The 15,084-nt window shown below is 37.6% G+C and overlaps 1 protein-coding gene across 5 annotated transcripts in view; it reads right to left on the reverse strand.

Moving 5' to 3' along the window:
• SPAST (spastin) overlaps positions 1 to 15,084 on the reverse strand; it is a 37,219-nt gene that overhangs the window by 20,982 nt on the left and 1,153 nt on the right. Inside the window, exons 2-4 of one of the 5 annotated variants that reach the window (XM_080584340.1) lie at positions 12,098 to 12,181; positions 10,782 to 10,865; positions 5,465 to 5,560 (exon numbers count right to left, since the gene is read on the reverse strand). In XM_080584340.1, coding sequence (XP_080440466.1) covers positions 5,465 to 5,560; positions 10,782 to 10,865; positions 12,098 to 12,181 — 264 coding nt within the window. Of the gene's footprint in view, positions 1 to 5,464; positions 5,561 to 10,781; positions 10,866 to 12,097; positions 12,185 to 15,084 lie in introns of all 5 variants that reach the window. The other 4 variants (XM_080584339.1, XM_080584342.1, XM_080584341.1 and 1 more) reach the window with 4 other exon arrangements.

Below are 15,084 nucleotides of genomic sequence, written 5' to 3' on the forward strand. Positions count from 1 at the left end.
ATGTGATGGATTATTTGGCTAACAATCTTCTAAAGCATTCCCTCAGTCACAAATCTACCCCTTTGGAGAGTTAAAGAAACTCTGCAGGGGTTACCATCAACAATGCAGATGCATCAATATGCAAAACACAAGGGAACTTGAAGAATACAGTTAACTATTAACGTTACACCTGTAAGATACTTCTCCCAGAAAGCAGCTACCTGACCAAATCTCACAGATCTGGAGCTGATAAATTCACTTAGCCGTTCCTGCACAGTAATTTCCAAGTCAAAAGCTCTTCAAATTGGGCATGCTTAGTAACTCAAGTTCAAAACGCAGCTTATTAATCTATTAAAAACCCTAGCTACTTTTGACTTGTCCAATTTAATCAAAATAAGGCACTTTTTTAAGGTTTCATTTGCACAGCTGGTGTGAAGTCAACATGGGAAGGCTTCAAGAAGCTAAAGTAACTTCTCTCAACTCCTTCACCCTAACATGTTGCTCAATTATCCCCCTTTTCCAGAACTTTCCCCACCTATTAAGAACAATACATGCACACATTGCCATTTTTAGTATCACACAAATTGCACAGATAAAGAGTAATTCAGGAAGCTGGAAACACAGGAAGAACAAAAAAGGGAAAAGAAAAATTTCAAAGCAAATTATAATTTGTTTCCCCCCAAAAGGGAAGTGTGAAAGGTTTAAAAACAAGTGATTATTTACTCCAGTTGTACCTGCAGGAATCAAACCCACTAAGCTCACATATATTCTGTGGTCAATCCTACAGGGGAACACAGAAAGAAATGCTGAAGAACTGGACTTGAATGTAGGCGTTCAGTTTCGACTCCATAGGCATACTCTGCTTTATAAACAAATTCTCAGTGAAGGGGTAAATAAAAAAGCGTGATCAAACTTTTCAAAATGAAAGGCTACCTAACATTACTGATTTAAGAAGTGTGAAGTGTTTAATAATATATGTATGTCACTTGTCAGACTGATGGCCCCTACAGCTTCATTATGTAAAATATGTCTCTTGCTGTAACAAATCCAACCGCCCACCAACACCTTTCTTTTTATTTTTCAGCTACACTTAAAGCTAAAAACATGCTGCAAGAGGCCATAAAACCTTTGTAGTATCTCTAGCAGCCTTTCACCAAATGTTTCACTGTTTTATATACAATTGTAAAGAAGGCCCTAGAGATCACAAAAAGAGAGCATTGTATTTCAAGTGTATTTATATCATTAAACAATTCTACTATTGCTTTACATATTTAAGGGAGAGGAATCGGAGCTTGAACATTTTACTTTTACTCTCCAATTCTTGATTAGACAGAGTAATTTACTTTAAGACTCCTAGCAAATGCCACTAGATCATACAGAAATAACTATCTGATCCTGAAAACAGCCCTGCAATTTTAATCCACCATCCAAATATATATACACATCACAAATCACAAACAAGCAAAGAGCAAAATTTTTGGTGAGGTTTTCTTTTGGTTAAATTGTGATAAGCTGCAGACATACATGTCTAATTCCAAGCTCCCTTTCAGAAAGGAATGTTAAAATTCACTTACTACATTTAACTGTTTTTAAAGACAAAGCAAGGATATATTTGAACAACTTTAACAGAAGGTTGGTTATACCACACACCTGGAAACACAGAAACAATCAGAGAAACATGCAGCTGTAGCTTATTTATTTGATAGACATAACAGCATGCTCTGTATTTCTAAAAGCAACCCACTTGTATTTTCTTTTATGCATCTAAAACCTATTAACACCTGCCCTAATAAAGAAGTTTCTGCTGTCTTATAAGTCTTTAAACATCACATCAGAAAAAAAGTTTACATAAAAATGAGCAGCAGCAATTCTGACACTGCAGAACAGTTTCCAGCCTTTAGCTGTGATACCTTAAAAATCATCAGGGAATATTCCTCAGGAATTCCCTGCATATGGCTATTGATATCATTGATATATTGATATCATACAAAGTGGCTAGGAAAATTTCCTTTGTGGTCTGTGGACTCCAAGTTGAAAAAAACAAGTCTAGAAATGTACGTAGTTATATATATATAAAAATATATATATATATATAAAAATAAGAAGTATAGCTACATGTTTTCTGCAAATATTGCATAGCAAAATACATGCAGCAATTCCAAGACAATATTATTCAGGATTGACATTTGAAATAGCCCCCAAAATAATAATTTCTTCAAAGATTGCATTCAGATTTTTCAAGTAGGTACATTCAAGTAATAAAAAACACTTCATAGAACTTCAGCAGCTAACACGAACCTGTTCCATATTTTGAACGGTGGTGTAACTACACCAGTCAGGGATACAGTTGTCTTCCTTTCTAAACTGACAGAGCCGTGTCAGCCAAACATCTACTACCAGGTTATGGTGTTAAAAACAATTTTATTGCTATTTGTTTTCCTATTTTGGGAAACTCCTTAAAAAAAAGTAAGTATTAAGAGCTGAATTTTTGCAACAACTCAAAAAACGTTGTCAATGTATGCACACCATTAGAGACATACTAGCAAATCTTACCAAGTGAAAACTAAGATAAACACTTGCTATTTGTGCCAAACTAACTTTATGATAAGGAAGAGAAATATCACGCCTTTGCTGACTGCATATCATGCTGAGATTTATGGGTGAAGTGTAAAGCAGTATACTGGAATTAATCCAACACTAACAATCTTGTATTGCCTTTGGCAAGATTGGTATAATGTTTTGCACCTCGTTTAAAACCAACAACACTAAAAAACAAACAAACAACCACAACACAAAGAAAAAAAAAGCATGTCTGAAGAAACAGATCCAGCTAAATCGTTTTACATCTGATTTGAAACAGCTATGAGAACAAGAATGATGGATATTAAAAAATAAATACTTATTCCAAGATGAAGTTTTGGGTTGAGGCTACTTGTTAATGCTCTTAAGACAAGCTACTGTATAGTCTCCTGCAGCTGAAGGGCAGGTGATACGGCTATAACGTAGCTTTATAAAACTCCCTTAACATACATTTTCAAGAAGACTCTCTAAGTGTTCAGTTAAGTTAGAAAACAGTGAATGAAGACGACAGGGATAGTTAGTCACATTTGCTAGAATCAAGTATGTTAATCGAGAAGGCTGATAGAAATAGTACCTTGAAAGAAGCAAGAATCTCAAATCATTAACACTCTGGAAATATAAGAATTGTGCACTGTAAACGTAAAAATATAATACCAGGCAGAATTAAAGTGCAAAAAGATGCCTTAAGGAGTCCCAGCTTTAAGAGCAAACGAAGGAAAACATTTCTTATGTTTCAGTCCTTCTGCAAAAAGGCCCCTTCTTGACATTAAAACCAAATGACTGTACGTCATACTTCATGAAATCCTAGACTTCTCAAAAGCCCAGCTTTATTAGGCAATAGCACAGGTAATACTTCACAGAGACAGAAAAATGAAGCTTACACCTGACTCTTGTGTCTTAGTACCTCTGCTTTCTCAGTAATCCAATCCCAAGTGACCTGCTAGTTTATTTTTTAAGTTTTTCTAAGGATTTATCGTGTATTTTGCATTCTTTTAAATAAGTGCAGCTGTCAGTGTGAAAAACACCATCCTTAGTACAAGATGTATTAAGGAAGCACAATGGCATGACAATTAACAGACTGAAGCAGAACTAATACTTTAAGAAGTAAGCACAGCACCGACATGAACAAGACTCAGAGAGAGAGAGAGCATGCAGCAAGAACCTCTTAAAAAGAATTCACAGGACAATTACTAGGCTGACTTTTCCGGCCCTAGCAGGGAATTGAAAACTGCAGGAAAAGTTCAGTACTTTGGGTAAACACCTGGACTTCCACATGTTATGAAACCAAAGTTTAGCTTTTGCAAGGTAAATGGCAAATGGACATGGAACAAGCCTGTGGACATCTTGCTGAAATTAATCAGAAGATGTTTGGTACCTAAGTAATCCTGATGGCCTGCTCCTCACTCATTCTGCCTCCTCTCAGTTCCCACTCAGTTGAGTAAATGGAGGACTCTCGGTTAGCCTACACTCCTGCAAGAGGGACTCTGTAGCACCCATCTGACACAGCCTGTAGCTTTTCCAAAACCAACAATAGGCAAACTGTTTCTTCATTTCCAGCAGATACTAATGCTTTTTCCCGACAAATTGAAGTAACTGAAGTAACAGTTTTAAGAGGAAAGAAAGTTCAGGCTGACCTTCTTCTGCAGCACCCTGTTCTGAGATGATGTTGAGAAAAAGGTACAAAAAATCAGAAGGAATGAGTTTTAAGAAAAGCTGTTCATATTGAATGAGATGAAGCATGTTATCAACGTTTGTGTGTATGCATGTATTTGATCTTTAGCCAACCTGGTAAAAGTAAAGGAGTTGTATCGGATCATTTAAACTGAAGTGTTCTCAAGTTCAATCTATGTAGGGTCTACGTAGAAACTTACAACAAAGAACCATTTTTGCTACATCTTTTCTACAAATGCCGTTTTGACAAAAATACCATGTTTTGTTAAGCACCTTTATATTACTGCATACATAGTTCCACTAGTTTAACTCCTCATACATCAGAAAGAATCAAAGCAAACACTAAGAAGACTTGAGAACTAGGAATGGTGCTGAAAATAATAATAAAAAAAAACCAAACATGTGGTTTACACTAAGCTTCAAGTTTAATTACTTTAAAACCTGAATACTACTCTTCACTCAATAGACGAGCTTTGTGAATTCTGTTGCTTCTTAGCTCGCTATTGTACTTAATCTCATTATGTTATGGTCTACTGTACAAATTATCAGTTGAGATCATGGATGTGACAATAGCTTACTGCTGGCTTAAAATATTCCTTGAAGACAATTCAGAAACTTCACAGTAACTTCACTCCTTGTACATAGACAGAGATTTACTTCTGATATTTTAACATTCCTGGTATAGTCTTCTGGGAAAGGATAAAAACATCCTTCTAGCACAAGAATTTTTCCCCTTTGTTTTTAACTGCGTATCACTTTGCCAGCTTAAAAGTCCCTGAAATGTAAAGAAACTTGACGCAAATGCACGTTCACTCTCACAATATCATAAAGGAAGAACTGCTTATGTAGGCAAACTATATAGCCTATATATCCTACATTGATTTTTGACACTTTCTAACAGGTTTAATTCCTTTAAGTATATAACATGAGAAATCATTTTCTAAAACGTGGTCTTTGTAAGTAGTTTTGGATTCTAATATTTGATTTAATGAATAGGAAACAAGTACAGTCACTTTAAGACAGAACTTCAAACTACAAAATAAAACAGTGTTGTCAAAGCCATAGAAAGGATGGGATGTATTTTATGCAAAGCCTTTACAAAAACAGAAATATTAAAACATTTTTTTTTAAAGTTTGAGGGGCCAACACACAGCATAGCATATTTTTCCTTGTAGTACACCAGAAACTGAAAAACATCCCCTTAATAGTTAGGTGCTGGTAAAACCAAACCCACCTGACTGGAGATGTCCATTGCGGCATGCCAGGTTAGTACTGTCATTATAGACTTCCATTTGCGGCTTGGAAATTTGCAAATCTGCCTGCAGCTTCTCTACATAACAGACAGAGGGGAAGGGAGGAAAAAGGACAAAATAAACAAACAAAAACCAAAAATGAACCAAGAAAACTTATGTATGTCCAACACACAAATGTCAGCTTCTGCTTTGTTACACTTAATATAGGGTTAAAGCTAAAAGGAGCATTTCTATCTATTCCGCATGTTTAGCAAAGTTGCAAGAAAATTATGTCAGCATGTACGTGACCAAAAACTGCTTAAAAACTAGTCATTTACGGCTGAGTTCATTAAAACAATCTTTCCAGTTTAGTGACTGTAGTTACTTGCCACAAGCTGTGATCAGGATTAATTCAATTTCATTTACTAAGATTTGTGTTGATAACCTGTTTCTCAAAGTCCTCCCCACAGTCTTACTTTTGAAGACTCCTTGCAGCTGTCATTTTTCTGCATATTAAATGTTTCACTGAAGTAGTAATAGCCAATCTACATTTTACAGAAACCTCATTTATTCAAGAAAAACACCATATAGACAAGATAAAGATGTCTTTAAAGATTTCTATTTAGAAATATAATTGAAAAAGAAAGTCAATAAAATTGTCATGCAAGCTGTGCTCTCTAAGAGGATTAACTTCAAAAACATCTGAATACAAGATTTAAAAGACTAAAGATTAAGGAAAAAGAAATGAACTTGAACTCACGATAAACTAGCCAAAGCATAAATCAGAGAGGTACAAGGCTGCAAACCACACTGCAACAAGAGTTAAGTCTCGGGTCTATTTGTTCTGTGTAGCTCACCAATCCTGCTTTTACCACTAGAGTTGGAAAAAAAAAAAAAAAACAAACCACAACCCACCCTAGGCCTTACTTTTGAGCTCCATTACAAGATCTCCCACCTGTATTTTGCACCCACCCCATCCCTTTTTGTAAAAACAAAACACCATTGGTAAGGTTGCAAGGCACACTTTGTCAGCAAGGTGCAGGAAAACAGGTGGCCAAGTAGAGGAGGGAGGTCCTCTGGCAACATCAAAGAACATACTGCAGAAGAAGCTGAATTCTACTGAAAAAGTTCACACCCAAGAACGTAAAAGCCCTGACTGGAGGGAGGACTGCCATTCAGAGCTTGCCAAGCATAGAACCAGCAAGCAAAACCACTTCCTTAAATCTGCTTCTTCATCTATTACAGTTCTCTTCCCAGACTGTTTCATTTTTTTCTTCTTTCGCCTGTTTGCAGATCACTCACACCGCAGCTTTCCCAAGAAGTACCTTCATATCCAGTAGTTTAAAAGATAATATCCAAATAATAACATCCAAAATGAACGACACGTAGTTTAGAGTGAAAGGTTAGCAACCACAGGCAAGTATGAAAACCCAAACTTCAGATTAGTACAGGCACCCAGGGTTTATTTTCTCAACTGTATGAAAAAAGCTCTAGTGAGTAAACATAACGAAATCAATTGGCTTGGGCAGGAATTCAGGAGATCCCATTTGCTTCAATGCAAATTCAGATTTGCAATGCAATTTGCAATGCAATCTCAAATGCAATTTGAGACTGGGGTTTTACTGCACTTATCAATTGCTATATCCAAAATAGTTGCACATAGTCAGGAGCTCCAAAACTGCAACAACAACAAAGTAATCCAAAAGTTGTCCTCTTTCAATTCACAGTGTCCTCCCATCACATTACATATTAGCATGTAATTTTGTTATTGCACATAAAATGACATAATGCAATTATATCACTTCTCTTAAGAGGCAGTGTAGCTGCAGAGCCCTCTGGAATAAATAAATTGAGCTATTAAATATTATTCCAGGGAATTAATAGGATACTATCACCTTCCATTTCAATGTTTTTTTTTCCTATGCCTCTAGACATTGGGGGAAAAAAAGGATAACCATTTACAGAATCTCATTTATTATTTCTCCTTAATGACACAACATTGGCATAATCGTAGCAAATAAACACCACTGCAGCTGTCATCTTATTCATGCAACATTACGTTTAGCAATGAGTTCAAGGTAACTGGTTTCTAGTAAAAGAAAACATTATCACATTAACACAAGCCCAAAGCAAAAACAGCACCTCCAAAAAGCTGGAAGAGCCCCACAAGGTGTCTACTAAAGCTCATGTCTATACCTGGGCAGAATTATTACCAAATAGGATATTGGTGAAAGATACTGGAGTTACATGCCACACATCTTTCAAGCAGAACACCTGAAGCTACACGTAGTACACTGAAATGTACTTGTGCTGACAAAAATCTGTCCCCTCAAAGAAAATCTCTCTGAAATGGGAGAACATGGATGGTACAAAACGCACACAGCTTTAAAACTGAGTAGTGTTGTGCTGGACATTGTGGTTATCTGTCTTTAGGAACAAAAAAACGCTGAGTTTTGTGTATTGACTGTGGAAAACAAATAACAGTTCTAACACGGGTGACCAGCCATCCAGGAGCAATCAGATCTGTGAAGGCTATCAGAGCAGGATTTCTCTACTCATCTTAATTACTGCACAGCTAACGTCTCTTAAAACACCGTGCACCAAACCCCTCTCAAAAACCAGGGCCCCCACCAATTCCATGTGGTAGAACTTGGAAGCCCCCTGAGAGGCAGCAGAACTCACCACTGCCACTGAACTGCCAACGTGACTGAGTCACCCTGAGGTTCACTGAAGCCTTCCTGGAGTACCTTCGGCTTTCAGTGAACAGAACACCAGACAGTAATTTACAAGCAAGGTGAAACAGGGATTAAATTAGGAAAGCCAAGACCACCATTACCATCAGCGGTGTCATGTAAGTTAAACTTACGCTGATGATCCAACACACTTTGAAAGACAAAACACTGAGCGCTTTTCAGTGACATTTATAACCCATACAACGTAATTTTCACTTCCTATATATTATCAATGTCACTTAGCTTGACTGAATGGAATTTCATTTAAGCAACCTGCAATCACATCTTTGTCTATCAAACAGGATGATATATTTGACATGATTGTCTACTTTAAACCTGTCTGATCCTTCTAGCTAATGCAAAAAAAGACCTATTCCATTCTCTTAAGAAACCAGAATTAAGAATTCCATTCCCTTAAGAAACAGGGAAATTCCCCATAACAAGAGAAAAAAGTTTACTCCTTGATCTTCTTGATTGGGTTCATGGGCAAACCACCTCACCGAACCTTAAGAGCCTCAAGAGCCTCAGGTTTAGCTCCATTACACAGGCATCTCCAGGTGCCACTGGAAAGCTTCCAGGTAATCTGTTACTCTAAGTAGCAAGCTCAGAGCTATGTTTAGAATTGTACATGCAATTCAAATCTAAATCACCTTAAATTTCCACAAATTCCATGTGAAATGACATGTAAAATCAAAACATGTATAACTCTAATAGTTCTATAACAATCAAGCCTGTAGGGATTTAAGCTAATTGGAAAATCTCTCTAAACAACATCTTTTTCCTTCATACAGGGCAGGTGACTTCACTTTTTCCTTCCTATCCAAGGTTTGCTCTCATGTACGTTGCTTGAGGCAGATTCTTTGTGCAAACTGAACAAGAACCTAAGCCGAACAAAGTATTAAGCTTCAAATAACGTAAAAGTAAAAAAATAAAAAATCAAAAATCATATTGGACACCAACTTATGCAATAAACCCTATTTTAACTGTTTCCCTTTCAACCTGCACACTGAATGAAGAATACAAATAGCATGTGATCAGACATTATGGTAGTAAAGATGAGGATACCAGCTTGACCTCAACTGACTTCACGTTCATCTGCAAAGTTTACCCATTTTATCCTCTCAATCAGAACACAGCAAGGGAGCAACTCTTCTTCTTCAGAAGTGCTACTACCATGACTCAAGGCAGGGTGAAGCACTACCCACAAAATTTGACACATTATTACTTCAAGGTTCAGGGAACAGCAAATTAAACAAATCTCAGTTTCTTGCCATTTAGGATGTCAGCAACAAGCCCTGCCTTATCGAAGACTGCTGGCATGCAGTCATTTTCACTTTTTTGTTGCTTAGTTTGTTACCCTCTGGGAGTCAGCCCTAACCTTAACAAGCAAAATGGCAGTTGGACATGATGATCTTTGGAGGTACCTTCCAACTTAACTACTCTATTCTTCAAAAAAAAAAAAAAAAAGAAAAAAAGAAAAAAATGTGTATTTTCTGCACATACTAAGGTTCTACAGACAAGCCTCCTTTATTCCACATTCCTTCCGTATCTTGACAAAAAGAGCCAAGGACACCAGGAACTCAACAGGAACCAGAAGAATCCACTTTGGCAGGGATGTTATGACAACCACAACAATCACCACTCACAAGCACAGAATCACGAAGTATAAGCAGAGAAAAAGTTAGTTTTCCTGACAGCTCTACATGCTGCTAGGAGAGGGCGTTAGCAGAACTGAGAACACCACAGTGCTAGATTAAAGCTACAAACGTGCAAGTTAAACAGTATTTCTGTTAGTTCTCCCTAACAGAACAATATATATCCTTATTTCCACTCTACTTACTTAACTGGATGCACCTTCGAAATTCTCAAGGTAGAGGATACATCACACAAAGCTGTGGATTTGTGGGTTGAAGGGAGGGCTTTTCTCTGTTTATCATGCACCGTAAGATGTCACTGCCGACACTGCCTGTTTTACTCTCTCCATTAAGAGCTTATATACACCACTTAATTTCAATAAAGTCTAAACTATGCAACATTATGCTTCTGAAAAGAAGTAATTTTACCTGCTAGACATTAAATAGAACACTACCAGAAAAAGATTACAAGAATTAGGGTTTCACAACCTTATGGCCTACGTAATGCTGAAGAATTATTATTATGTTACATACCAATAATCAGGATTTTTTTTATGTAAGTGACAACAGAACTAACAGGAATAAGACATTACACTTACAGAGGGTGCACTTATCACTAATGATCAGCAATGTATCACAAGTTCTACTACAGTTCTGACACAGAAATCCTAAATTAACTCCAACATCTACAACACTCCCCCAGTTTACAAGTCAAGCATGCTATGGTAAAAAGACTTCTCAGTGACTTTTACACCTATTTTCTAAGGAAATTTCGAAACTCAACAGCATTGAAAAATATTACTTACACTCAACTAAAAAACAAACTTAAGAGAGCCTACACAGAGAATGACTTCTTCACTTTAAAAATCACAAGTCATAGTTTAGAAGAACGCATTAAATCAACTTGTGCAAGTAATGAAAAACTTTCCAAAGTCATGAATTGTAACTGGTACCTAAAAGCTGCAAGCGATCCTTGGCCATTGCCAAATTTGTCATCATTTTAGATTGCAGACGTCGAGCTCGTTCACACTGATCACCTTACAAAGAAAAATCAACGTTAAAACACAATTTGGCAAATTAACTTCTTAAAGTGCTACAATACTGACATCCAGCCATCCCTCTTCTCCCTCCCACCCCTTAGCTACCCCCTCCACTAAGGAACGTCACTGCAAAACTAATGAAGCTTTTTATTTAATCAAATTTAGTTTGACTAAATAAAGTTTTAAAGTTAGTTGTCACCGTCTCTTTTACAATACCGCTTGTAAAGAGGTGGGAACCTATTCTCTGATACTTCATGCTGACCTAATATATGCTCCTTTTCACTACATTTTTCTAAACAGCAGTCATATAAATAAGATTTTTAAAAAGCTTGAAAAGTGACTGAGAGGCAAGTATAATTCAAAATAATTCATTTTGACAAAACTAAGAGACTTAAATTCAGTTGACCGTGTCCCTTTACATTTCAAAAGGCATAGAATTAGAGGCAGTGATATCACCACTTTAAAAGTGATGTCTGTTCAAGTCAAGCCCTCCCAATTTTGCAATTTAGGTTGTATCAAATGCCACTGGTGCTGTTGGATAAGAAAAATGTCAGCATATACTGTTCACAAACATTTCTAAGTATACCTGAGAAACAAAACAGCAGTCTGGCAAAGCAGTCTTACATTTTGTTTTTCTTTTCTTTTTTTTTTTTATTTAATATACTTATTTTGAGGACAGAGATTCTTACTGAGTCCTTCACTACAGCTACTTCTCCATGGTGCATATCTGCTTCTAGACTACAGCTTAAAATGTTTCCATATACATAGACTTTCTTTCTGTGTTGGAAGCATTCAGGTGTTTTGGCATAAGCTATCCAGAAATACAACATTAGGCCATTCCAAATGACAATAAGTGAAGACATGAACTAATCCACAACTGTCAGCTTTGGAAAACCAAATCCAAACTCATAATGGGAATGCCAAAATATTCAGGAATCAGGTATTTTACTTAAGACTTATTTTCATAAACTTCTTATGACTTTGTACAAGCCAAGAATATTTGGACTAGGAGTCCCATATATTATAGACCAGAATGTTAAGGTAGCACAGAGAAATGGACCAGTGTTCACCTACAGCTGAAACAAGAAATACACCCGTATGAATTCATACAGCAGACTGTTCCTAGCACCTACTGTATTTAGCAATATTGGTTCCTCTCTTTGAGGAAGCCATAAACCAGAATTAATCAATAATGCAAATCTTTCCCACAAAACCCAAAACTGGCTTACCTTGACCAATAACTAAGACAGCTATTCCTTTTTCCAGTTCTTCAATTCCCTTCTTATACCATTCAACAGCTTGTTCCTTTTGTCCTGCTTAAAAAGGAAGTGAACCCATTATTTTGCGCAGCGAACCGAAGCTTAGGAATTGTTCCATATAATGCTGTGTAAAACAAGTAACGTGAGGGAAGATATATTTGAACAAAATTCTATGATTTAAAGAAACATTTAAAGGGACACTGTCAACTTTGTAGCTATGAAGTTTCAAATAAGCTTTTCTGTTACAAACAGGTATTACACCAGCCTCAAATCACTTTTGCCTGATTTAGGAATCCTTCTCCATCTACCTTAAAAGAGATCGTCTCGCCTAAAAAAAAAAAAAAAACAAAAAACCAGACAAATTAAAACAAAATGAGGCAAAAAAGCTATCCTACACACATTCACAACAGAAACAGTGAAATTAACATTATTTTTCTTTCTGGAATATCAAATCAAGGCATGACTTTTAATCTTCCAATGATATTCAGTAACAAAATAACACTAGAAGCATGGAAATTCAGGAAGGTAACCAATGAGGCTGAGATACTCCCCAAGTGAAATGAGATACCCTTCCTCTGGTTAATTTTGTACAGCAGCTCATTTGCCACGGCAATGTTTCTTTGTTCATCCTATCATGAAACTGCTGTACTGCAGGTGAATGTCAGCTTCTCCAGGAAATAAAATACACGTAGCGCTGAGAGTATGCCAGTGTACCAATAGTGTCCTACACGGAAATTACAGCAAATAGAGCAATGAGCACGCCCACACCTAACCTGCACCACCTGGCACCCTAAGATCAAGTGACCTATTGCAAAGATACTCAGATGTACTTCACATCCCTCCCTTTCTATAAATACTCTGTATTCAAGAGATATTTCACTGCACGCTGAAACATACACTTTTCAGTTAGCAATGTTATAACTAAGCGTGCTTTTCCATGAAGGAATGTAGCACATGAGGTACCGCAACTTAAACCTGACTAGCATTAACAGGCTACCAGTGCTAGGGAAAAAAAAAAAAATAGAATGAAATCTTGGTTACCCTCATTTCAGAAGAGAGAACAAAAATATTCCTCAATACCAAGTACCAAAGATTGTGTTGCTTCTGCATTCAAACCTTTCCATAACTTCAGTCCCAAACCTATTTTCTATGAAACTGCAGTGCCAGGAAAATATTTAGATACATTTCCAGAAACCTCTTAAGGTTTTTCTCTTCCTCCTCTGCAAAAATCTTTTAGTAACATTTGGCAAGTTACCCTCGGCAGGTAATTCCTTACTTTGCTCTTCTAACAGAAGCCACAGGAGCAGCAGCACCTCCCTATAGCTGCGTACATCACACACCTTGGGAATCGCTTCACTTTTGCCCTCTATCCACCAGCGTTACACATCCTGACTGTTAAAGAGCGCTACTGAAATGAGATAGCAAAGGCTGTGTGACTTTGATCTCCCCTGCAGCCTTTTTTAAGTTTCCCCCAGTCACCTACAGAAGCGGTTTCAACTGCAGTGTAAATTCAGCGCTGCTTAAAGCCATTAGAAATCAAACTGGAGGCGATTCCAGCCACCTTTGCTATTGCCTGAATTGCTCTGCTATTCCAAAGAGCAGCTGCAAATGTGCCCAGGACATCATTAAAATCCCGCTACCACCTTCTAGCCGGAGTTTTGAAAGCAAGACAGCAAGCCGAGCTGCTTGCAAAGGCCGTGCTCTGGGTCCAAACAGAACAATTAACCAGCTCTCACTGATGAAGACATGAAACAAGTCCCCTTCCTCAGAAGTCTCTGATGTGCCAGGAAGGAGTTAGTTTTCTTCATAGCTGCCTGTCCGGGGCTTTGTTTTGGATTTGTGACTAAACCAGCGCTGGCAATGCTCCAATGTTTTGGCTGTTGCAGAACGCTACTCGCACAGCCTCAAGGATTTCTTTTTCTCACTCTGCTCCCCTGGGAGCGCAGAAACAGAATAACCGACCCAAACTGGCCACAGGGATATTCCGTATGATACAATGTCATGCTCAGAAATAAAAGCTCAGGTAGGGGAAGAACAGGGCTGGTATACGTGTAGGGGGGCTGACTTTCATTGCTCAGAAACTGGCTAGGCATTGGTCTGCATGCAGGTACTTGGTAAGTGACTGCCTTTCCATCACTTGTTCCCTTCTCCCCTTTCTTTCACTCGTGGAACTGCCTTCACGCCAGCCCACAAGTTTTCTCACTTTTGCTCTCCCTGCTCTCTTCTGACCCCACTGAGGGGAACACTTGAGCAGCTCTCCGGGTGCTCAGCTGCTGACTGGGGTCAACACACCACAGCTGCCTCCTCGGTGTGGTTGCCCAGGGAAAAATGGAGTATTAAGCTTGATTTTGAAGATACCAAAGCAAGAATAACAATTTTACCAATAATTCAGGAGTGTAAGTTATCAGAACTGATGCAGTAACTACTGAAGTATACGCAGCCTCCAGAACAGCAACAACTCCACGTAACTGACAGGGTATTAAGCAGTCCAGAAATCCCAATGATTTCATATACTATACCTAATATATTATTTTCTGTTGGAAGTTATGAAAATCCATTTAATTAACAAATAAATTAAAAGCTATACACATATTCAGGTGGTACAGCCATTAAAAACAGATACGCAAGTAACAAATCTATGCATTAAAACAAAGTGAGCTCCTTCTCAATGAGATGAATATTGCATTTACAGAATTAAAACAGCTTTGCAACTGTTTGTGCTAGCAGCAAAGTTTTTTTTCTTACAAATATATGACCCGTACAGCTAATTCATATGTGACAAATATAAAGTACCCATAAAGCAAATCTATGACAAGGATCAAGATCTGAAGGTTTACCCCTAAAACCACCAAATTACCTGCTGCGCTGCTGTGCCTTGTATCTGACAATTGAATGCCTGGCTACTTTGCACAGAGTAGTCATGGACAACACTGGGGCACTAAGCTACCTCACCTTCT

Source organism: Anser brachyrhynchus (genome assembly GCF_964034855.1).
Source record: "Anser brachyrhynchus genome assembly, chromosome: 3".
NCBI classification, from domain to species: domain Eukaryota; kingdom Metazoa; phylum Chordata; class Aves; order Anseriformes; family Anatidae; genus Anser; species Anser brachyrhynchus.